This window comes from Erpetoichthys calabaricus, chromosome 3, assembly GCF_900747795.2.
Source record: "Erpetoichthys calabaricus chromosome 3, fErpCal1.3, whole genome shotgun sequence".
Taxonomy (NCBI): domain Eukaryota; kingdom Metazoa; phylum Chordata; class Cladistia; order Polypteriformes; family Polypteridae; genus Erpetoichthys; species Erpetoichthys calabaricus.
In genome coordinates, this window is record NC_041396.2 from 10442591 (window position 1) to 10468570 (window position 25980).

General features: G+C 40.2%; 1 protein-coding gene across 2 annotated transcripts in view; it reads left to right on the forward strand.

Annotated features, from left to right (window-relative positions):
• capza1b (capping actin protein of muscle Z-line subunit alpha 1b) overlaps positions 1-15148 on the forward strand; it is a 72222-nt gene extending 57074 nt beyond the window's left edge. The window contains exons 6-10 of one of the 2 annotated variants that reach the window (XM_028796352.2): positions 2170-2249; positions 2345-2423; positions 2568-2639; positions 5694-5756; positions 14059-15148. In XM_028796352.2, coding sequence (XP_028652185.1) covers positions 2170-2249; positions 2345-2423; positions 2568-2639; positions 5694-5756; positions 14059-14199 — 435 coding nt within the window. In that variant the 3' untranslated portion in view covers positions 14200-15148. Of the gene's footprint in view, positions 1-2169; positions 2250-2344; positions 2424-2567; positions 2640-5693; positions 5757-11617; positions 11717-14058 lie in introns of those variants that run through there. The other variant, XM_028796353.2, reaches the window with a different exon arrangement.
• Positions 15149-25980: the final 10832 nt, after the last annotated feature.

Below are 25980 nucleotides of genomic sequence, written 5' to 3' on the forward strand. Positions count from 1 at the left end.
TGAAGGAATCTCATGTTAAAAGACTCCATCTCACGGGACTTGATACCGTGCCACCATTTTTGGAATCTTTTAATTCTCATTGGCAACATGGGCCGTGGACTCGGCTCGCGGGACGTACAAGTGTCTCTCTGAGAAAATCACGTCTTGTCTCCTTCCAAGACTTTTTTATTATAATAGAGATAGCTACTTAAAATCTACTGTAATGGTCTTTCTTTGGGCTTAATTTTGTTTTGTGTTTTTGCATAGGGCTGGGGAAGTGCTGGTGTTATATGATCATAATTTGAATTAGAGAAGATAAGTATTTTTTCAAAAAGAAATTATTTACATTTAATCAAGCCGTCACATTAATATAATTGATTTTTTCCAGACACCACTACTTTTACCTATATTTACTACATGTAATCTGTGTTCTTCAGGTTGTTAAAGGGGACTTGTAGAGTATCAGGACAAAAAGAGCTGAATCCATCCACATTTAAGCAGTAAAGGTTTTAGTTTCAGAGAACATACTTTATGCATTTGTGAGGTATGTTTATGACAAAAAAGGAAACTTGAAGCGGTTGATTTTGTGCGATTCTTGGTATCCTGGGTTAAGACATTCTTGTTCAGTGCCAACCTCATGTGGAATGTTTGTGTAAATGAGGAAGTAAAATGGCAGGAAACCACACATGGGGTGTGTAACTGTTAAGTGCAGTTAAAAATAGTGCAGTATGGTAACAGAAATGTAATTTAACAGCAAACTGAATACTGTGTATGTGAGTCAAGAGTAAAACCAACGAGTCTGGATCCATGCAGCAACTGTACATTCAGCCAGTAAGGATGGCCTTCACTTTGCCCCTGTAGAAGCTGGTGAGCATGGAGGTTTTTTTATTTTCTCCAGTTTCTTAGTTTGGTTTTTGAGCATCAATATAATACTCTCAATCGAGCTATATGTAAATATTTAGTGTTCCATCCAACAGTTCTTTTCAAATCCCTTTTCCTCACCAGTTAAAGGAGAGAAAGACCAGGAACAGGTTTTTACTAAAAGGAAGTTTGTCAGAAAATGAATCCAAACTGGGATGAGTTTGGATCCTTCCAAAAGGAGATGATGTGCAGGTTATTACAACATGTGCAATTAAGTGTTGTGTTCCAGCTTTATCCCATTTAATGCTTTATTGTATAAGGCAGTGGTTCCCAACCATTTTTTGGCCATGCCCCACCTAGGCCTCTCTAAAATCATGATGTCCCCCCACTGTAACATATACCTTATTCTTATTATTACCTATTCAAAAAGTGAACTCCTACTCACATGAGGGAAGCCCATAATGTCATCAATTTGGTCTAAATAAGCTTCCAAAGAACATGGAAACAAAAGAGGGAAAGGATAGTTGATGTACTGACAAAGACATCACTAAGAAATTGTTAAAAAAATAATGTAATATGAAAATACAGCAAATACAGTTTTGAAAACATATGAGATGTGACATTCATAAATATAAAATAACTTTAATGACAGCTTTTTCTGTAATATTTTGATCATTTTATATTTTTGTTATATTGCAAAATTTTATAATCATTGTTACAATTCATATTATTTTAATGCTAAAAACGGCCGGTTGTAAAATCATAAATTAAAGTGTTCTTCACCATCCCTTTTATGTTTATATAAATATATAAATGTCCCCAGAGTGACGTTCATTTATTACTTCTTTCGTAAGTTGTTTTGGATAAAATAAGTGTAAATGTATTCCAATGTTGGTTGATTAGCTTATATGGTTGATAGTAGCATTTCTGCCTTGAGATGTCATCAAATTTTCTTTTTTGATACAATTTTTATTTTTGGGGATCTGGAGCATAGCATTTAAAGCAGTACAGGATCTTCTGCGTTTTCAGAAATAATCTTCACTTTATTTGACTTGCTTCCATGTGCAGCATCAAAATACAGACATTTACTTCCCAGTATTAAAACTGTGAATTAGGCACATCTGTATATTTTTCCACCAGATGATGAGATCAAGCAAATAAGAATTTGGTCTTAAGTCCACTACAATTAGGATTTCGGGTCTTTGTATTTTGCATATTTTTTTCTTCTTTTTTTCTGTGAAGATAATAAAGTCCCAAAAATATTAGCAGTGTGAATTCATTCATTTTACCTGTGCTGAGTAAACCTGCCTATTTCTTTCCCTCATGTAGGTCTATGCTAAGACAATTGATGGACAGCAAACAATTATTGCCTGCATCGAGAGCCACCAGTTTCAACCTAAAAATTTCTGGTAAGTCACACTACACATACCCAGATAAAAGCACTAATTTGTTATGTTCCCTTTCTTCTGTTTGCTTTATTTTATCTTTTTCTTCTTATACTCAGGAATGGCCGTTGGCGATCGGAATGGAAATTTACCATCAACCAATCCGTCACTCAAGTTGTGGGAGTACTCAAGATACAGGTTGGAGCACAAATTAGACATAATGCCAAAAATATATTCCCTTTTGTATAGTTAGTTTTTTTTTTTTTTCCTGAACATTAATAATGGGTTATAAAAATTGCCCAGGGCCCCTCTAAAGCTCATTATTGCTATGATTTTCTGCAGGTCCATTACTATGAAGATGGGAATGTTCAGCTGGTTAGCCATAAAGAAATTCAGGAGTCCTTGACAGTGTCTGTAAGTGCAAATTAAATAGAAATATGCAACTGTGATGCAGTGTGGAACTTCTTGACCGATTATTAAGCACTGACTCAGTTTATTAGTTATGATAAATGAGTCTTATCAGTGGCCTGGTTTGATATTTGAAATATCTCCAGAATATATCTGTGCATATATAAACTTTGCTCAGTGGATAAATGTCAGGGAAAAATTCTTGACACTTGGTTTACTTTGGAAAAAGTATACAAATGCACTCTGGACTCCATCAAATAAGGTAAAAACTTTATTTAACAAAACTCATCATATTGAGTATATCATGCAAGATGTTTCTCCTGCATAGATACTGCATACTAACACTTCTTTGTTTAGACAAAGCTTTTATACATACAAATATACAAGAGCATCTTTTAGCATGAAAATTTTAAGATGAGCACATTTACTTAAAACAGTGGCTCTCAAACTCATCCCGGGGACCTAATGTGGCTGCAGGTTTTTTTTCCAACCAGATTCACAATCAGTGATGATAATTGATCTCATTTAATTAGCTGGTCTTGTTTTCTCTTATTCTACATTCAGAAAAGCATAACAGTATGAGTTTTATATTTATAAGACATTTACAGATATTTCTATTTTTGTTATAGCTTTAAATCCTTAACTATCTTTTGTTTTTTGTATGATTTTGTCATTTTATGTGTAGTTTGCTCCCTTCATTGTATTCCAGTAATAAAAATGTATAACAGCAGAGCAAACACCTGGGCAAAAAACACTAAATGGTGAAAGGCTGCAGTTATATCTGTGTCAGACCTACTAAGTAGGATTAACCAGAACACTGTGAAAATCAGAATGAAAATATTGTTAAAAAGTAAAAGCAAACAAATAAATTAACCCCCATATAACTGGTTAGTACATTAAAAAAAAAAAAATACCAAACTTAGTTTTTGTAGTGTCTCCTTTGACCCATAAAACACAGACACTGTAAAAACACAGCTCACTTAATTAGGCTAAGACTCAATTTAAAAAGAGAATTTGGTTGGGGGGGGTGAACCTGCAGCCACAGTGTATCCCCAGGACTGCGTTTGAGAAATGCCAACTTAAAAGGTAAAGTAGGATGATCTAAATCTAAAAATGGGATATATTCAGGGTGCTGAGACTCAAGGTCAAAGACTGCTTCCTAGAGAAATGTATGCATAGTTTAAACAATATAGACAAAAGTGAAAATAAAGAGCCTTTGTTATACTAGTAATCTTATGGCATCCTTTCAAGGACAAGCTCAGCACAGCTGCATCAAAGTTCGAAAAACCTTGCATTATAGTCCAAGATGCTAAAGTGGTATCTCAAACTTAAGTTCATTTTTTTGTTTTTCAAGTCAAAGATCTTTGTTCACAACAATGGTTTAAATTAATTTGTCACATTAGGTTGTATTCTAAAGTGAAGCATTTTTTATAAATGAATAAAGATCTTGTGGTCAAAATTGGTTTTACAAACGTGAAAACAAAAGCCTAATTGAATGTAATTTTTCTTTTTCTTCTTCTTTTTCTTTTCAAGCCGAGTGTTAGAGTATTGTTCCACATCTTGAAATTGCACATAGATTATAAAACAGAGGATCAGTGCCATTTTAGGAAGAAGAAAAAAAGCAAAAAATTTTGGTGAGATTCAATCATTTTAACCTCCTTAGCATTAGACTCGAGCGTCACTCAGGCTGTAAAAACAGTGCTAAAAGCATTAGTCCTGAGTGTCACTCGGGCAATGGTATAGATGTATCTCGCCTAAGAGCCGAGGGTTACTCGGGCTATAAAAGTGCCAACAGCATTAGTACCAAGTGTTACTCGGGCAATGGTATAGGCGTGTCTTGTGTAAGCGTCAAGCCCAAGCATTACCTGAATGATGGTATAGGCGCATCTTCTCCAAGCCATCGTAATGGCGTCACATAAGAAACACCTCTCATCAGCAAGTCATGACGAAATTAATCTGTCTTCAGGTAGAGAAATTGAAGCAGTCAATGAAAGCCAAAGTGATGCTGGGAATCTGAAAGTGACATGTCACTCACACCTGTGCAGTGTGCTGCTCATATTCATCTATCCATCCATCCATTTTCCAACCCGCTGAATCCTAACTACAGGGTCACAGGGGTCTGCTGAAGCCAATTATTATACTTTCTATACTAATGACTTTGTACTATTAGTGTTTTGCACATTTTGCAACAGAAAGATGAGATTTAATCAAAAATGCCATTTTTCAATCCAAAAAACAAAATGCTTTTTACATGTTTACTTGAGAAAAAATTTAATGCTAAGGAGGTTAAAAGGCTTTCAGTTTATGTGTTTAAATGTTTTCATCTCCTTCCATAGCAGTCTTTCAAGCGAGGGGATGTGGTTTCCTCTAGGATATACTGTACTGTTCAGCTTGAAAAATCATCTCCAAGCACTGTTATTGATGATTAATTTTAATACCCAGATATTACAGTAGGTGAAAAGTATTTCCTACCACAGTTGCAATCTTATGATTTGAGTGTTTATTTGTCATCAAACTACTGTGTCTGTATTTGATTCTCTATGTGTACAAGCATTGCATATATGGAATAAGAATAAAAATCACTTTTGAGTACCGCATGTGCCAACTTGGCTGCTGTACGTTTTAAAGTTGCATATAGTTGCATTGAATTGGGGACAGTAATCTAATCAGATGATTTCATAACATACTGGTACTTTGCTGCCATACCTTAAACTCAGCAGTCTTCTTTGCAGAGCATAAACATGTTGCAAGCAATAGTGAATCATAATCCTCGATGAAACAAAATTGGAGAGACAACAATATACATGATTATATGCATGCATTTGTGTCTTTAAGACATTTGATTGTGCCATGGAAATATTTACTAGGTTTATCTTGCCTTAAGTTCTTTTCGGTTTCATTTATTCTACAGGGTGCACCTTGGGTGGCGGCTCTTGTCCACACTTCAACAGAGAACTCTGTTTGTAGCATGAGCTGAAAGTTTACTGTGGTCCTCCAAAGGTGCATTATTTATATGAAAATTAAGAGAGCCAAGTTAAAATAAATTCTCTTTATTTTCAGAATGAAGCCCAAACAGCCAAAGAGTTTGTGAAAATTATTGAGAACTCTGAAAATGAATATCAGGTAAAAACCTAAGACTGCCTTCTAGATGCTATGGTGTAAAAGTTTCTGATCATTCCATTTGCCTGTTTTAACAAAACTGTATTAAATTGCGTTTTTATTTAAATATTAATAATGTTTTAGCTGCTTGGTATTTACATAAATATCATGTTCCTTTTATCCCCCTTTATTACAATTCTAGCATATACAATATACCAACAAATTATAAAAACTTAGAATTTAAATAACTATAGAAAGGCATAGATTTCCAGTGGTGCAGCCGGGTGGTAGTCTGCACATGTCTGTTCCATTTCTTTGCACATGCTTTCAGCTGCCTGGGGTAGAAGCATCCTTAAAATATATTTCATGAGGCAAATGCTTGGGTGATTGCAGTATTCCTTCACCTGGTTAATATAAACTCAGTATTTCAGAAATCAGTAAACTTACGTTGGTGTTAAACTGAACGTACTGTACAGTGCTAAGGGCAAGCAACACAATCTCTGTATCCGTCTTAAGGGTAACACGTTAAAAGTAATGTGTGCTATGCAGTGTGATTGCTTTTTAAAGTAGCGAGTAACCTAACCTAAAGTGTCAGTTTAGTTTTCACCCAACTATTTGCTACAGATTAGTTAAAACTGCATGATCGTGTGACACAGCTGCCTGTGTTCTTCAGGCTGAGAATGTAAAAAGGGGATGGATGAGTGTTATTTGCTTCACAGCTGTGCAGTTTGATGCAGGGCTGTGGAGTCGGTAGATAAATCCTTCGAATCCGACTCCTTAGTTTCTTGTACTTCTGACTCCCCGACTCCTCTGTATTTAATATGCTAATGTATTTTCCATGTTGATTAAAGGAAGGCAACATACATGTCATTTAACCACAGAACTACAGGCTAGGAAGCTGACTCTCTACCGTATTGGCCAGTTTAAACAAAAGACAAGAACTCCTGAACACCCATCAGGCCATAGCACACACCTCCACCTACATCATTACACTTGTTTACACTCAAATGAACTTGTTAAACACATTATATCTGAAATAAAATTAAAACAATTTGTAATATACCATAATCCAGATTACAAGATATGAATGTCAGGTTGTATAATAGCTCAGCTGAACTTCACACAACTATGCACTGGGCGTTGTTCTTACATCAGAAAAGTACTTAATTATGACTTGTTTGTGAAATGGGACATTTGAACTTGCTGTATTTTTTTTTCCATTACAATTTAAATTTATTCGGAGTCGGAGTCTGTACATTTTTGCCGACTCCAGGTACCCAAAATTGTCTCCGACTCCACAGCCTTGGTTGTTTGATGTCGGAGCATTGTGCCAAAACCCAGAAGCGTACTTGCACACGTAAATGGAGGGTTTTTAGAAACCAGGTTTCTGCATTAGCTGGGTTACTCACCTTATCCTGGTTTTGTTTGTGCATGTAAATACATCAATGCAAATTTTGTATCACTTGAGTTGGAATCTACTATCTGTGAAAGCATTACATTACAGCCACCACAAGCTTATCTGTGCTACAGTACATAATACTATAAATTGCTATTCAAAACATTGATTTTATGTTCTCAACTAACACATATGATTGTTACATTATTGCTGCTATTTTTGAATAACTCACTATTGCAAAAATATTTCATAAACAAAAATGGTGACTGTTTAAATAAATAAATAAAATGTTTTAAACTCCCAACTTTAAAAATGGTCATCGAATGCGCTTGGATTTTACGCCATGTATAGGGTGGGATGCACAATCATAACTGAATTAAAAGTCAATGATTATTTCCCTTGATATTATAATTGTAATTATAAATTTCTGTCAGTAACACTATAATGAAATACATATTTTGTAATGCCAACTGCATGTACTGTATTATGTATAGATACAGTATAATAGAACCTCCATTTAGCAGGGAACCTCTTAAATAGCTAATGTGAATTTAACTCCTGTATTAGTTGAAGGATGAGAAATTTTTTGTTTAAAATAATGTTTTTATTCTTAACAATAAATATAGCATACTTTTTAAAAATATTTGTCACTGTCTTCTGGTAAGTTACTGATTTTCAAAAAAAAAAATAAAATAAAACTTAAGACTTATTACTTTTGGTAAACCTGCCATCACCAACACTCATTCAAAAATGTAAAATGTGGGAAAATGTTGAATATGGTGATGTCAAACCTGGGTTCTGCTGTTTTAAGAAAACAAAAGTTGCATGTATATGTAAAATCAAAGCAAATAATAAAAGCTTCAATGACCATAATCTACAATTAAAATTGATATCAATGTGACTAGTCAGTTTTATTTTATAGATATGTAAAAGCCTTAAGTGTAACCAGCAAGTGTCTCTTAAGTGTCTCAGCAAGCCCAATGAGTATTTAGATGGTGAGACTCTGTTACATGCTGCCTCCATTGTGTTAATTTGTATTCCAGCACATTTTTTAAGTAAGCGCCATCACTGTCAAAATAAATTCACTACATCTTTACATGGTATTTGCACATTATTAGGCAATTATCTTTTACTTATGCAAGGTATGACAATTTTACAACAGTGTTATTACCTTGATATATTCAGTGTTAATACAATTCTCACTAATCTCTAAGTGCAGTCTGTGGCAAAGCACTGTAGTCTGGTCCAGTCATATTGTGCAGTGCTGCTCACTACATTCCCCGCAACCCCCCCCCCCCCCCCCCCCCCCCCCCCCATCCCTGCTGCTGCTCTTTCAAACCCCAGGTGACCAGTCATTCTCTTAGTCCTTGAACAGTTGCATCTCTTTTGTAAGCATCTGCTTTTCATTATAAATGTCTCATCAATGCCTTGCTTTAAAGAGATCAATTTTTCATGTCGCAGTTCCTCTCTGCATGGAGTTTGAATGTTTGTGTCCATGTAGGTTTCATCTGGGTGCTGTGGTTTCCTGTCACAGTCCAAAGACATTCAGGTTAGGTGTATTGATGACATTAAATTGTCCATAGTGTGTGTATATACATGTGTGTGTTCACCCTGTGATGGGCTGGCACCATGTCCCAGGTTTAATCTGGAACCTCCACCCTGGAGCTTCAGGTACCAGGTGTTGACTTATTGGACAGTCATCATTATTTGAGTCAGACACCCCTCTCATAACCATTATCCTGTTCTTAGGCATTTTTAAGTTTTTATAATTAGAATTTTTTTTTGTTTTGTTTAACATACTGAAATAGAATAAAAGGAATCACAGAACCCATGCATTTTTAATAGAACTCATTATCTGGTTGCTGGTTTCATTAAATGTTCCTAACCTAACCTGATGATAGTTTGACTGGGATGAATACTGGAGATCTGCAGCTAGACCCTGTTGGCACCCATCGGAGACGTTTTGTTCCCCGTGCTTGCTGGGTTAGGTTCCATCTCCCACCCCTCAGCCCTGCTTGGGATTAAGCAGATTTAGAAAATGGTATAGCATGACATTTCTCAACAGTATAATGAATTGGTATTCTGTGGCATGTTTCCATAGTTCTTCTCGAGCACAAATCCGTTCTAGTTGCATAAAGCGCCACTGGTTTCACATCCATTTCAATTTCTGTCTGTCATTTGGGATAAAGTAACAGCACCATAACTTTGGAAAAATAATTGTGGCAAGTAAATGGGTGCATTTTTTAATTTGGTTGTTTCTTTAGACACCTTTTGTTGGGCACAGTTTTACTGTAGCCTTATATTCTGATAAAGCATAAGAGTATTATCAAATTTTGCTTTGGTAGCCTGCTGGATACGATTATGCATTATAGCGTAATCAGTTAATTGTTATCTGTCGTGGACCTAGCATTTTCTGAGACGTTGTGCTGCTTGTTTAGTTTTCATCCAAAAGATCAAAAGTTTGAAGCCATCCAGAAATTTTCATGTTTTTAATGCATATTGATAACTTTATCAAGATGCTATTAAATTGTTTTAAAAATATGTCACAAACACTGTTGTTTGGTGTGTATTTAAAGAAAAAGCCAACTGAGGACCAGTAAGATGTTTGTTTCTCTTTGTATCTTCTTATGTAGTTGTCTGTCTAGCTCGTCCCCCTCTTTTCTCTCCTGGTCAGATCCAGTTCTTTCAAGATAGCAATGGACACCTTTGCATGAAATGTTCAGTTTTTTTGACAGTCTGTCACATAGAATAACTTTCATTCTGCACAAAAAAAAAATAAAACCACAGACTGCCATGATTCTTTCATTTTGGCCATTTTTGGACCCAGAACTGAACTTTAGAAATGCTAGTATTTTGCAATACAAGTGAACAGAATAACCGGATTCAGCAGTGTTAGCACAATTAGAAAGGCTTCTCTAATAACCGGTTTGCATGTAAACATAGCAAATTAAGGAGAAGCTAACAGAGTTTAACATTAAGATACTGAAGGAGTGGCTGCTGAAAATTGGACTTTGCAGCCATATTACATTATGGGGGGAAAAAAAGCCATTTCAAGCAGTAATGGCTATTATACACACTAGTAATGCCTTGGCTGTAATTGTCAGTGTAATGGTATCTAGATAAAAACGGTCTCTATCAAAAATATGAAACTGTCCGTCTGGGTGACGCCAAGCTTCTGATTGGTAGTGTATTTACTATGTTGACTCAAAGCACACAACAAACAAGACATGATACATTTCATCACCATCATCATGAATCATCAGGCTACTTTTTAAGCACCCTAATCTGTTAAAGTTTGGGTTTAAAGTCTGTTGCTATGCCATTGTGGCTTTTTTTATTTTATTTGTTACAAAAGATATAACCTCTTTTTTTATCAAAAAGCTAGAAGAATAAAGTTTATTTGAATTAATATACTGTATATGAAGTTGAACATTTTACCACATTATATTCAAATTTACGTATGGAGATGGTACATTTTCTCCAACTCTTGTAACCCAATAATTGCATCTGACTCCACAGTCCTGATGGCGGTTAACATACGAGGAATTGTGCAGCCCTACAAGGGAGTATACTGTATATGTTAGGGCAGTAAAGTCGAGAGTGGTGTGGAAGACAATGAGGTCTATCTTTTTCCATTCTTCATTTAAACTCGCACATATTTGAGATGATTTTTAATAGCTGCAGTTTTTAGGATTAACTATCAGTGAAAAACTATAATAGGAAATTTTAGGTTTGTTTTGGAAGAGGAGTATCTAGTGGCAGAAACACGCTGCTCAAAGAAGACATTCTGAGACCTCAGGATGTGCATGCAGAACGGTGCGGTTTTATTTTAAAAATTATAGAACACTCTCAGTTTAGTGAAATGAGTGCCCAGCAATGGGGCCATCTTACTTTTATTTGAGATCTTATCAAGAGCTTACCTCACTTAGCTCATCTGTCACCCTCATCTGACTCCCAACACTCCATGGCCTTGGTCCCTGCCTCTAATTAGTTCCACCAATATTTCCCAGCCTAATGAGTGTAGTACTCTGTTCTATCCATCATGCCCACTTGATAGGCCCTCTCCTCATCTTGCACTTGTCTAGTTCCTGCCAACATTATTTCCAGCCCTCAGCTCATGTTCACCATGTGGGGGTGGGGTAGGGGTTGGGGGATTGGTGGTATTTGCCCGTCAGCCCCTCTCTGCATACTTGACCTTGACTTATGAAATATTGGTGGTTTCCAGCTTGTTTAGAAAAATAAAAAATAAACAGGCGCAGGCCTTTTTGTGATTTAACCCTTACTATACTAACGTGCACTAAAATATAATGCTTATTTTCATATTTGCTCATTATTCTCTTTGAATATCTGCAAATCAACAACTTTAGTGCTTATAGCAAAGTATATCCTTAATGTGTATTGCAAGGGCTTTGATTTCATTGGCTTCCTCATAAAAGTGTGCCTTTTTTTTTTTTAAACTTGCTTCCCTTGTTTTGCTCTTTGAATCCAGACTGCCATCAGTGAAAACTATAAGACGATGCCACGATTCTTGAGAAAGCAGTTTCATTTTGCCCATTATTGCACCCAGAATTGATCTTTAGGAATGCTAGTATCTTGCAATACAAGTGAACAGAATAACCGGATTCAGCAGTGCTAGCACAATTAGAAAGGTGTCTCTAATGAGCAGTTAGCATGTAAATATAGCAAATTAAGGATAAGCTAACAGAGTTTAACATTAAGACACTGAAGGAATGGCTGCTGAAAATGGAGCTTTGCAGCCATATGTGAATATTGCATTAGAAAAAAAGCCATTTCAAGCAGTAATGGCTATTATACACACTAGTAATGCCTTGGCTGTAATTGTCAGTGTAATGGTATCTAGATAAAAACGGTCTGTATCAAAAATATGAAACTGTCTGTCTGGGTGACACCAAGCTTCTGATTGGTAGTGTATTTACTATGTTGACTCAAAGCACACAACAAACAAGACAGAAAGCATTTCATCAACGTCGTCATGAATCATCAGGCTACTTTTTAAGCACCCTAATCTGTTAAAGTTTGGGTTTAAAAGCTGTAGCGATGCCATTGTGGCTTTTATTTATTTTATTTCTTACAAAAGATATAAACTCTTTTTTTATCAAAAGGCTGGAAGAATAAAATTTATTTGAATTAGTATACAGTATACTTCAAATTTTCTTAAATTAAATAGTGAAAAAACTAAGGTTCTTATTGGTACAAAATCAACATTATCCAAAACTGATCATTTTTCATTTGTTATTGATACTTCCTCTGTCTCCCCTTCCCTACAGGTTAAGAGTCTGGGTGTCATCCTTGACAAGTACTTTATCTTTTCAGTCCCACATCAGTAATACCTCCCGGTCTGCATATTTCCACTTGTGTCACATTAATCGTATTCACCCCTTCCTCACTCCCCACACCACTGCTATCCTTGTTCATGGCCTTGTCACTTCTCATCTGGATTATTGCAATTCCTTTTTCTTTGGTCTTTCTCGCAACTCTCTTTAAAAGCTTCAACTGGTCCAGAATTCAGCTGCCCACATCATTACTAGAACCCTCTCTATTCACCATATCACTCCCGTCTTGCAGCAGCGTCACTGGCTTCCAGTTAACTTCCGCATTCAATTCAAAATTCTTCTGTTAACTTTTAAGGCTCTCCACAACCTCACCCCTCCATATCTGTCTGACCTCCTCCATGTTGCCATTCCCTCCTGCACCCTTAGATCCTCTTCATCCATCCACTTGACTGTCCCTTCATCTGTCTTACCACCATGGGGAGCAGAACATTCAATTGCTCTGCTCCCCAGCTCTGGAACTCACTACAATCTGAGCTTAGAAATATTGAATCATTCTCCCTTTTCAAATCTAAACTTAAAACTCATTTGTTTAAGACTGGTTTTTCTCTTTGACTACAATTGCTCTGTCTGATTTTAAATTTAGTATTTTAGTTTTGTTTATAATGTGCGTTTCATCTATTGTTCGGTTTCCTTGAGAGTTTAGAAAGACGCCTACGAATAAATAAAATGTATTATCATAATGTATTATATGAAGTTGGACGCTTTACCACATTATATTCAAATTTACATATAGTTGGAGCCGGTACATTTTCTCTGACTCTCGTAACCCAATAATTGCATCTGACTCCACAGTCCTGATTGCATTTGACATACAATGAATCGTGCTGCCCTGCAAGGGAACATGTATGTTAGGGCTGTAAAGTCGAGAATGGTTTGGAAGACAATAAGAAGGTCTGTCTTTTTCCATTCTTCATTTAAACTCGGCACATATTTGAGATGATTTTTAATAGCTGCAGTTTTTAGGATTAGCAATCACTGGAAAGCTATAACGGGCAATACATTTTAGGTTTGTTTTGGAGGGAGGAGTATGCTGTGGTAGAAACACGCAGCTCAAAGAAGACACTTGGAGACCTCAGGATGTGCAGGCAGAGTGGTGCTCTTTTTTTATTACAAAAATTACAGAACCGTCTCAATTTAGTGAAATGAGTGTCCGGCAATGGGGCCGTCTTACATTTTTTTACAGTTCTTATTAAGAGCTTACCTTACTTTTTAGCTCATTTGTCACACTCATCTGACTACCAGCACTCCATGGCCTTGGCTCCTGCCTCTAATTAGTTCCACCAATATTTCCCAGCCTAATGAGTGTAGTACTCTGTTCTATCCATCATGCCCTCTTGATAGGCCCTCTCCCCATCTTGCACTTGTCCAGTTCCTGCCACGTTTTAGTATATTATATTCAAATTTACGTATAGTTGGAGCCGGTGCATTTTCTTTGAATATATGCAAATCATCAACTTTAGTGCTTATAGCAAAGTATATGCTTAATGCGTATTGCAAGGGCTTTGATTTCATTGTCTTCTTCATAAAAGTGTGCCTTTTTTTAACTTGCTTCCCTTGTTTCACTCTTTGAATCCAGACTGCCATCAGTGAAAACTATCAGACGATGTCAGACACAACTTTCAAAGCCTTACGTCGGCAGCTTCCTGTCACCCGCACCAAAATCGATTGGAACAAGATCCTCAGTTATAAGATTGGAAAAGAAATGCAGAATGCTTAGAACTGGACATGTATGCATGAGATCTGCTTGTGTAAAGATGTACAAAAAAAATAAAATTTGAAAAGGAGGCAGAAGAATGTGGACAGTCTCACAGGCAGTGTGGCGGTGAAGGATATTTAAAAAAAAAAAATACAATTAGAAATGCAATTTGCGTTTGGAACAGAGAGGGCATGGATACGGTTATGTGTGCATTGCTAGGGTGCAGTCAAGGAAAGGTAAGTGATAGAATTATGACGTGACGTGACGTGAGGGGAGGTTTATACACACAATCATAAGAATTTTGACAGTTCCCTAGCAATGAAATATCCTTGCCCCTTGCTCTCCGGCACAGGTACATGCACTTAAAAATACATAAATAAATAACCAGTGCTTCCCATTACTGACCCAAAGAGCACTTTCTCAGGAGCAGTTTACATCCCTGCTTCCTTGATCTTTAGAACCCAAACCCCCATCTTACACCCGCAAAATGCTTCCACCCCTTAAATGTTTTTTTACACAATGTGGCCACAATCTCCATTGAAAGCTATTATTGTATCTTTTCCCGTTATACAGATTTCCCACCCTAAATATATAGGAAAATGTTTACACTTTTGCAAAAATGGACAGGGATGGGCATGTTTTTGATTAAGAATGAAATAGAGCTGGAAAGCCGCTTCATCTATGCATTACAGTCCCTATGCAGTTAAGTGTACCAGTGGAGAGTGTGAAGCTCAGATTGGCTGAGGTGGGGGTAAGGAAGGTTTCGGGGTGGATCAGTTATCTCTGCTCCCATGTCAGAGTCCTGGCAAATGGCAGTGAGTGCAAGTGTTACAATATTAACGGTCATACAATTTGACATCAAAGATCGGTTTGCTTTATTTAGCTTTTACTGCAAAACGTTTGTATAACAGCTCTATGAACAAATAAAAATGTACATTTGAGAAGGAATAAAGACTTTGCACCAAAAAAAGGTAATGTGTACTGATTTTGTTGTTAAAGGAGATGGCCTTCTACTAAAATAAGTTATAGGTTGTGGATGCTCTTGTTCTACCTCCTCTTTCTTTCATCTTAGCTTGAAGTAAGCACATGGTAATCCCGTCTGTCTACTGTTTGGGTGTTCATAACTTCCTTAACATTGTTTACTTAAGGAAAAAACATTGAATATTTTTACAGGTCAGGTTTGGGAGCGGGCACTGGAAGAGCGCGTTGCTGCCTCCAACACATGATGAAACCGCTCGGGATCCCAGTTGGCAACCCCACGGGCAGACGCACAGTCCAGTCCCACCCTCCAGAAATGACCCTCTATGTGCTGCAGCCAGGTGTTACTTGGGCATCCCCTTGGCCTGGTCCAGTCACTCAAGTCCTCAACAATGAGGATCCTGTGAGTCGGATCACCCTTGGGTAATCATGCCACATGGCAGCATTGCCGTAACTGACGGTCCCTCACAGTGTAGGTAATGTGCCTCATTCGGAACTCTGTGAGCAACAGAAAGTCAAACCAGCAGTACCCAAGGGTTCTCTGAAGAGGCACATACAGTGGGTACGGAAAGTATTCAGACCCCCTTCAATTTTTCACTCTTTGTTATATTGCAGCCATTTGCTAAAATCATTTAAATTAATTTTTTCCCTCATTAATGTACACACAGCACCCCATATTGACAGACAAAAAAAAGAATTTTTGAAATTGTTGCAGATTTATTAAAAAAGAAAAACTGAAATATCACATGGTCCTAAGTATTCAGACCCTTTGCTCAGTATTTAGTAGAAGCACCCTTTTGAGCTAATACAGCCATGAGTCTTCTTGGGAAAGGTGCAACAAGTTTTTCACACCTGGATTTGGGGATCCTCTGCCATTCCTCCTTGCAGATCCTCTCCAGTTCTGTCAGGTTGGATGGTAAACGTTGGTGGACAGCCATTTTTAGGTCTCTCCAGCGATGCTCAATTGGGTTTAAGTCAGGGCTCTGGCTGGGCCATTCAAGAACAGTCACAGAGTTGTTGTGAAGCCACTCCTTCGTTATTTTAGCTGTGTGCTTAGGGTCATTATCTTGTTGGAAGGTAAACCTTCGGCCCAGTCTGAGGTCCTTAGCAGTCTGGAGAAGGTTTTTGTCCAGGATATCCCTGTACTTGGCCGCATTCATCTTTCCCTCGATTGCAACCAGTTGTCCTGTCCCTGCAGCTGAAAAACACCCCCACAGCATGATGCTGCCACCACCATGCTTCACTGTGGGGACTGTATTGGACAAGTGATGAGCAGTGCCTGGTTGTCTCCATACATACCGCTTAGAATTAAGGCCAAAAAGTTCTATCTTGGTCTCATCAGACCAGAGAATCTTATTTCTCACCATCTCAGAGTCCTTCAGGTGTCTTTTAGCAAACTCCATGCGGGCTGTCCTGTGTTTTGCACTGAGGAGAGGCTTCCGACAGGCCACTCTGCCATAAGGCCCTGACTGGTGGAGGGCTGCAGTGATGGTTGACTTTCTACAACTTTCTCCCATCTCCTGACTGCATCTCTGGAGCTCAGTCAAAGTGATCTTTGGGTTCTTCTTTACCTCTCTCACCAAGGCTTTTCTCCCCCGGTAGCTCAGCTTGGCCGGACGGCCAGCTCTAGGAAGGGTTCTGGTCGTCCCAAACGTCTTCCATTTAAGGATTATGGAGGCCACTGTGCTCTTGGGAACCTTAAGTGCAGCAGAGATTTTTTTGTAACCTTGGCCAGATCTGTGCCTTGCCACAATTCTGTCTGAGCTCTTCAGGCAGTTCCTTTGACCTCATGATTCTCATTTGCTCTGACATGCATTGTGAGCTGTAAGGTCTTAGATAGACAGGTGTGTGGCTTTCCTAATCAAGTCCAATCAGTATAATCAAACACAGCTGGACTCAAATGAAGGTGATCTCAAGGATGATCAGAAGAAATGGAAAGCACCTGAGTTAAATATATGAGTGTCACAGCAAAGTGTCTGAATACTTAGGACCATGTGATAGTTCAGTTTTTCTTTTTTAATAAATCTGCAACAATTTCAAAAATTCTTTTTTTTTGTCTGTCAATATGGGGTGCTGTGTGTACATTAATGAGGGAAAAATTAATTTAAATGATTTTAGCAAATGTCTGCAATATAACAGAGTGAAAAATTGAAGGGGGTCTGAATACTTTCTGTATGAAGGAGTCGAGTCTTCATCTCAGGTCACTAGGGAGCGTCCATGTCTCACAACCATATAGCAAAACGGGGAGCATCACGACTCTAAAGACTTGGATCTTTGTTCTTTTGTGCAGAAATCTCCACACATACATGCACACACACACCCCTTTCCAGTGACCTCATGAACCCTCATGCTCTCCCAATCCATCTACTGACTTCATAGGAAGAGTCACCAGAGACATGAATGTCACTGCCAAGGTAAGTAAACCTCTCGATAAGGTCGACACTCTCTCTGCAGACAGACGCACACTGCTGATGGCCGTGCCTAAGAGGTCACTCAGTCTAACGGACAACATCATTGATGGTCTCGGGCACACACATACAGGTTACATGAGCATCTTGACAGAGAAGTAAACTGAGAGAAGGGTAATAGTCAAGTCGAGCTAAAAGCCTTCCTGAACAGATGAGTTTTGAGTTGTTTTTTAAAAGAATTCATGGAGTCAGCTGATGTAGTTTACCGTGAGGTTATTTAAGGCTTTGTAAGTTATTAGTAGGATTTTATATTCGATTCTGTAGGACACAGGGAGCCAGTGAAAATGGAGTAGGATGGGTGTGATGTGCTCGCTGCTGCTGGTCCGTGTCAGGACTCTTGCAGCTGAGTTTTGAATAAGCTGGAGTTGTGATAGAAGATTAAAGGGGGCACCTGCCAGTAGGGCATTACAATAATCGATGCGGGATGTGATAAAAGCAGGGACAAGTTTCTCAGCATTAGAGATGGAGAGGAAGGAGCAAACACGGGATATGTTACAGAGGTGAAAGTAAAGTTTCTTAATGTGATTTACGTGGGCGGAATAAGTGAGGGAGGAATCAAAAATGACACCAAGATTTTTTACAGTAGAGGCAGGTCTGATGAGATCACTGCCAAGATGGACTGGGAAGGAGCTCATTTTATTAATTTGCATTTTAGTCCCAATTTGCAGGAGTTCAGTTTTATTGCAATTTAATTTTAAAGAGTTCTGCTCCATCCAGGTTTTAATTTCACTGAGTCAGGTTGTGAGCTGAGAAAGCTCTGATGAAGTTCCACTTTTAACATTGAAGTAAAGATGAGTATCATCTGCATAAAAATTATAACCCAGTCCATAGCTGTGGATAATACGGCCAAGGGGAAGCATATAAATACAGAAAAGCAGAGGGCTGAGGACAGAGCCCTGAGGGACTCCTTGTGTGACCGGCGATGAGCTGGATCTGCTGTTGCCAAGACTAACCAACTCTTGCCTATCAGTCAGATAGGACATGAACCACTGGAGGGCAGTGCTAGAGATACCCAGCATGTTCTCCATTCTGGACAGTAGGATGTCATGTCTGACCTGAGTGTCAAATGCTGCACTGAGGTCTAATAGAATTAATATGCTGGTTTGTCCAAAGTCTGCTGCTATCAGTGAATCTCTGCACCAATAGATGCCCTGCACCCAGTCTAGATAGATAGATAGATACTTTATTAATCCCAATGGTCTATGCAAGCATTGAACAGAGTAGGGGCAGAACACACCCCTGATAAACCTCAGACCCAACCGGGAAGAACGGTGAGGTTCTTCCTCCACTCTGCACAACATTCGCAGTACCAGCCATCACATCCAGCAACTTCGGGGGATCCTGCAAAGTCTCAGGATGTTCCACAGGGCAGCACAATCGACTGAGTCGAAAGCATTATGAAAAGGCTGCAAAGTAATTTTCGCATTTGAGATCAATGAGAACCCTCAGTGCCAGGATGCGGTCAATGGTGAACTTCTTATTACATTTGGTAAAACACATTAATACCAAAATGTCAACATAATTACATTGTGGAACAGAAGGTATGTCTGGTGTCACACTGCTGTACTGATGATAATACATTTTATTTCTATAGCCCCTTACTGATACTGATTTAGTTCATGTCCTTTGTGTGACGTTTTGAATCAGTCGCCAACGCACAGCCTGACAATAGTAGCGCATTTCTTTCCACCTGAGAAGGTTGAGTATCAGTTCTTGATCCTCCTGATTGACCTTGTAGGCTACCACAGCACAAGGCTTAGTGACTTCCACCTTTCCGCTGACATTGACAGTTGTTGCGTTTTGAACAGGCTTTCTTGTCCATCTACTCAATCGAAGTTATTTTGCCGTGTCGATACCCCACTCCGCTGCAGCTTTATGCAACTGAAAGTCACTCAGACCACAGTGGTGCGCTCGTGCAGTTTCACTGTCTGGGTCAGCGTCTGAAGACCAATTCACATCGTCATCACTAGCACTTAATTCAACTGATGGTTCACTTTCAGTTTGTTTCAAAACTGGATTTACAAGTTTTTGTTTACACGCCATTGTGTTTTTTGGTCAATGGCTCCACCCCATTCATGAATATTAATGAGTTACCACAGACGGACAAACTACATTGAAATATTCATGTTTTGTAGCATGTTATTTTAGCAGCAGAATGCTGTACTTTGGATCATAACAGCTTTTCGGGAGAATCATTTTTGTATAGAATTGTGAGCCGTAGAGAGGCCAAGGAGGTTAAGAGACATCCTATTGTGAAGGAATTCTGCAGCCCATCTCTTGCCTGTGGTTTATCAAGTAGAGTGTATGTGGTAAAGTGCATGTCCTGGTCAGTGTGCAGATATTAATAAAAAGAGCGTAGGTGTGCACGGTGTTGTGGCAAAACAGCCCCGGGGTGTTGATGAGGGAATTGGCAGAGCTGGCATTCATGTGTTCAGCAGGTTTCCTCTTTAATGCTCTGGAGTGTGTAATTAAGGCACCTACATCCTCGCAGGTAAAAGGAGCCTGAGGAGGACAGACTGGGTCAGAGATCTTAAGAAACGAAAGAAAGATGGGAGGTTAAATCAAGAGGAAGAACAAATGATGCGAAAAGCAAAGAGAGGCGGAGTGGTGGCTCCGATGCACTGGCAATCGGAATGCCAGTAGGGACTCTGCTCTGTTGGGCCCTTCAGCAAGGCCATTAACCTGCAATTGCTGAGCGCTTTGAGTAGTGAGAAAAGCACTATATAAATGCAAAGAATTATTATTATTAAACTGCCAATGAGCGATAGGGATGTACTATATTATTTTTAATATTTATTTTGTGTTTAAAAAAAATATAGCAAAAGCCTCACAAGTTTCGCTAGTAGTTTTTAGGAGGCACTCCATTGAGTAAGCTGGGTTTAGAAAATGACCAATAGTTGAAAATAAAACTCGTGGGTTACTAGCATTATTGTTTATAATTTTAGAGAAATAGGACTGCATCTCAAGGCAAACTGCAATGTTATATTCGGTTATTTTAGCCTTTGATATTTCATACTGCTGTGCTGACTCGGATTAAAGGAGTGCGGAAAGTTCAAGAATTCTGTTGCTTTCGGGTCACACTGGTTATTCACATGAAAACTGAAGTCACCTACGATTAGGAACCTGTCATAGTTAGTTGTTATTATAGACACTAAGTCTGAGAATTCCTCAATAAATGGTGCATTATATTTAGGTGGTCTATAAACGGCCTATACGAGAGACTGGAACACAATGGCCTTATACTTGAAAGATGTGACTGTACCAAAACTGACAGTTTTACAGTTTCATCGGCTCGAGTAAATACTCGATAAACCGCCACGTTTTTTTGCCTTGGTGAACTGAATGAACAAAGCTGTAATCCGAAGGTGCTGCTTCAATTAAAACCACCACAATGTTTGAGCTGAGCCACGTTTCACAGAGTCGATTTAATTATCACTGATAAGATCGTTAATGTAAAAAAATCTTGCCAGTTAAGGTTCTAACACTTGGTAAAGCCTCAAGGTCTCGGAAAAACAGAACAGAGCAGAATCAGATTGTTAAGACAGCTTGAAACGGTAATCAAGTTATTCGTGTTAGAATCGCCAATCCACCTAACCTGCATGTCTTTGGACTGTGGGTGGAAACCAACGCTGACATGGGGAGAACATGCAGACTCCATGCAGGGAGGACCCCGGAAGTGAACCTGGGCCTCCTAACTGTGAGGCAGCAGCGCTACCCACTGCGCCACCGTGCCGCCCTGAAATATATTCAGTACATTCATTTTGCTCTTTAATGCCATTTAATTTTAATTGTTTTTTTGGGTGGAGACCAAGTCACAAATCAACGGCTTTCTCGCATTTTTCCAGAGAGTTCGACCAGAAGCTTACGTGAAACGCATTAAAGTGGGAAGGTGAAACGTCACAACTTGGAGCTCCGAGTGGGCCGAGTGTACGTGAATGGCAGCAGAAGAAGCCATTTTAGGTTTCATTAGTGGAAGGAACCACCCAGATTGGGTGGTCTAATGCACAAGGGGGTTTATTTTTAACGGCCCGGGCGTGACTGCACATTTTGGGTTGTTTTTCTCAAAATTGTGTGATTTTTTTTTTTTGTTAAGACTTAACAATGTCCGTTTGCTGTTAACTTACGGCAGCGGCTGGCTTTCTTTCTAATGTAATAACCGTGAAACGACTTCATTAAAAGTGTAAAACGTTCTTAAAGCCGCTAAGTGTGAAAAAAATTAAACGACTTGGGTGCGACTCCTAATTTTGGGCTATCGGTCGTGAAATTGTGCTCAATGTTGCAAAGGCTAAAAGTTTTTATTTGTCTTCTTGCGCCACTTTGGCCTATGAAGCCCCCTCTTCTTCTTTTTCTTTCCTACCTAATGAATCTCCGTCATTTAAAGTTTAAAGTCTGTCAACTGCACAGATACATTCAACCGATGACCGGTCCGTCATGGCTACCGAATTCTTGATAACATTGACCAAAGCAGAGAGAATCGACCAATCACGGCTGATGAAACTATCGGTCTACAAAAACAAAAGCAGAAATGGGTGTCGAAAACAAGAATGCAAAGGTGGGCATCCGGGACGCCTTCATCCCTGAAGGAACGGGGATGAGATGTGGGCGGAACATTATCTCCGCCGGAACGCAATGTGGCAGCCGCCCTGGATGATAACCTCGGACTCCCACAGGGCTTCATGGGAGTTGGAGTTCAATACAGTCCTGTCGGGGTCCATGGGCACCGCCGCCAGGGAGTGCTGCCGGAAGTTCATCGCCAATCACCTGGTGTCTTATAGTTGGGGCCAGTGGACACTACTCGGTGAGCCAGAGTCGGGAGGAGGAGGAAGCTTGCCGAGGAGGAGTGGAGGTGAATGAAAAGAGAGAAAGAAAAGAATAGAGAAAGAGAGTATTGTGTGGTGCTAGACTTGAGGGGAACGGGGAAAGCGTTTCCCACAAGGGAAAAAGAAATAGAAACTGTGTGCTTTTTACAAGGGTGCCTCCTGCGCCAGTCTGGGTGGGGTTGGGTGGCTGGTATGCCCCCTGGTGGTGTCACTTGGGCCAGACGGAGACACAGCTGAAGTCCGAAGTTTCCATCCGCTGCAGGTGAATTCTTTACAACTCACTTTATGAGCCCTCCACAGATGTCTTAATAACAAATTATAAATGTGGCGCGTCACTCAAGACGTTGACTTTGTGGAGGGCGGAAGTAATTTTTCTCCACCATTGTTCACAGACCTCAGCGTATTTCACTCTTTATCGGCCAGGTCACAATTCCGTTGGGTCACTCTGTTCATATTTGTTCACACTGCCCTTAAATTATTTAACTTGAGCTGAATGTTTTAGGTCGTCTTCTTACAATAAGTTGCTGGCCCATCCCTCCAGACAGAACTGGTGTAACTGGGACAGGTTCGTAGGCCTCGTTACTCGCATTCGCTTTATCAGTTCAATCGGATTGAGGTCAGGGCTTTATGATGTCCACACCAATACCCTGACCTTGTTCTCCTTCAGCCCTTTGGCCACAATTTTGGAGGTCTGCTTGGGTTTCTCGTTCATTTGGAAGACCCATTTGTGACTGAGCTTCATCTTCCTTGCCAAGCTCTTGAGATGTTGCTGCAGTATCTCTCCATCATTTTCCTTCCTTGTGATGCCATCTGTTTTGTGAAGCAAACCCCCCCCCCCCCCCCCCCCCAACAGCATAATGCTCCCACCCCCATGCCTGATAGTTGGGATGTTGTTCTTTGGCTTGCAGGCCTCTCATTTTTCTTCCAAACATAACAATGGTCAAACAGTTCAATCTTGGATTCATCAGACCAGAGGACAGATCTTTGTCCCCGTGTGGCTTTTTGATGGTGGCTTTGGAGCAGTGACTTCTTGCTGGGTAGCCTTTCGGGTGATGTCGATGTCGGACTCGTTTGACTGTGGATATCGGGACTTGTCTACCTGCGTCCTCCAGCATCTTCACGAGGTCCTATGCTGATGTTCTGGGATTGATTTGCACTTTTCATGCCAAAGTTCGTACTCTATTAGACACAATGCGTCTCCTTTCCGAGCGGTACGATGGCTCTATGGCCCCTTGGTGTTTAATCTTGCCGTGGCAGACAGTCGGGACGCCCATTTAATGGAAGGTCTGGTGGGTGGGGGGACCCTATCCAGAACAATACCTCCCCCTGGAGCACCAGAGGGCAGCCTCCCTGGCGTGCAGCAGTGCCATATGTTTGGAGTATGGAAGCTCAGCCCTGCTGGGGCCCATGGCCTTCATCAGGGGGGTCCTGGAGAGCTGCTGAGCCCTTAATTGCAGCACATTCTCCACACCTGGGGGTCAACGAGCACCTGAAGCACGTCAGGGTGCCTTATAAAAGGTGCCAGCAGCCACTCGAGGAAAGAGAAAGAGAGAAAGAACAAATGGGTATTGTGTTATGGGCTGTGCTGTACCTGTGGGAAACGGGGGAAAGCGTTTCCCACGAGGGAAAAAGAAAAACTTGAACTGTCTGTCTGTGTCGGGTTAGGACGGCGGTTCGCCCCCTGGTGGTCCACATTGTGTATTAGGCGTTTGGAAATTGTTCCCAAGGATAATTCAGATTTGTGGGGGTCCACCATTTGTTTGTTGTGAAGTCTTGGCTGATTTCTTTGGATTTCCTCATTCTGTCCGGCAGCGAGTTTGATGGTCAGCCTCAACATCCATCCACATGTTGACTCCAATGAGGCTAATCGCCTACCTGAAGCTCATTGTCGAATTGAAGGCTTGACGTCATTTTTCTGGAACTTTCCAAGCTGTTTAAAGGCCCAGTTAACAAAGAGTATGTGAACTGGTGACACACTCAAACCATGACGTGGTCAATAAAAAGTTTGTTACACTATGAAATCTGTGCAGGGCTTAGAAAGTGAGTTGGAAAGAATTCACTCCCAGTGGATGGAAACTTCTGACTTCAATGCATGCCATGTTTGTTAGATGGCACCAACAGAGGCAGTGTGTGTGCCCACCCTGTGATGATCTGGTGCCCCCATCCATGGGTTGGTTCTACTTGCACCCTTTGCTTGCTGTTATTGGCTTCAGCTTCCCTGCTACCCTTTCTTGTTAAAGTGGGCAGATAAAGGGAACAATGAGACAGACAAGAGGATTGGAGGGGCAGCAGACGTCCTGCGGGCGTTGTACCAGTTTGTGGCGGTGAAGCGAGAGCCGAGTCTACAGACAAAGCTTTTGGTTTGCTGGCTCATCTCCATCCCCGTTCTCACCTGTGGTCATGAGCTGTGGGTGACGACTCCAAGAGGGAGACAAGAGATGGCAACGAGGTTTCTGTGAGGGGTGGCAGGGCTGGCACTCCATGACAGGGTGAGAATCTCAGAGAGTCAGGACAGATGTAGTGTAGAGTTGCTGCTCCTCAACGTCAAGAGGAGCCAGTTGACAGGGTTGGGGTATGTTGTAAGGACGTGTCCCCTCAAAGTGCTCTGGGTGTGTCCTACTGGGTGGACACTGAAGGGATAACATAAGACAAATGACAGGAGACCACTCAGTCCATCAGGCTCACTTGTTTAGCTAACCTCTACACCGTGCCAACATCTCCTCCAGATACCTCTTTAAGGTTCCCAAGGGTTCTTCTTCAACTCCATGGCTCAGTAGGTTGTTCCCAGTGTGAAGAAGTGCTCTGTGGCGTCAGTCCCCAGTCCTCAGTGCAAAGCTGGAAGGATTCTCACTCTGTGTCTCCCTCAGCTGGCTTGGAAATTCTCCAGGACGAACTGGAAACTGTAGCTGGGAAGTTGGGTGCCCACCTGCTGCCATTGCAAGCTTTACCAGGAAGGGCGACTTAGAACATCAGACGAGGTGAGATGAGAATTCACCCTGCGATGGACTGGCGCCCCAGACAGGGACTGCTCTTGCTTTGTGTCCCATGCTGGCTGGGAAGGCTCCAGCTTCTCTCTGACCCTGCTGTGTGTCAATGGGTTTAGAAGATGGAAGGAGGGAATAAGAATAATAATGATTAAAAAAAATAAAAATAATAACAATAATAATAATAATAGTTATGCCTGCAGTGGACTGGCACCCCATCCACGGACAGTTCCCACCTTGTGCCCTATGCTGGATGGGATTGGCTCCAGCTTCCCTGTAACCATTCCCTGGATAAGCAGGTTACAAAAATGGATTCAATAATAATTACTATTACAATCATGATAAAAATAATAATAATAATAATAATAATACACCCTGCAATGGAATGGTGGCCTGTCTGGGCATTCTTCTTGCCTTGTGCCTGATGCTTCTTGGGTAGGCTTTGATCTTCTCCATCAGGATTTGATAGATAGATAGATAGATAGATAGATAGATAGATAGATAGATAGATAGATAGATAGATAGATAGATAGATAGATAGATAGATAGATA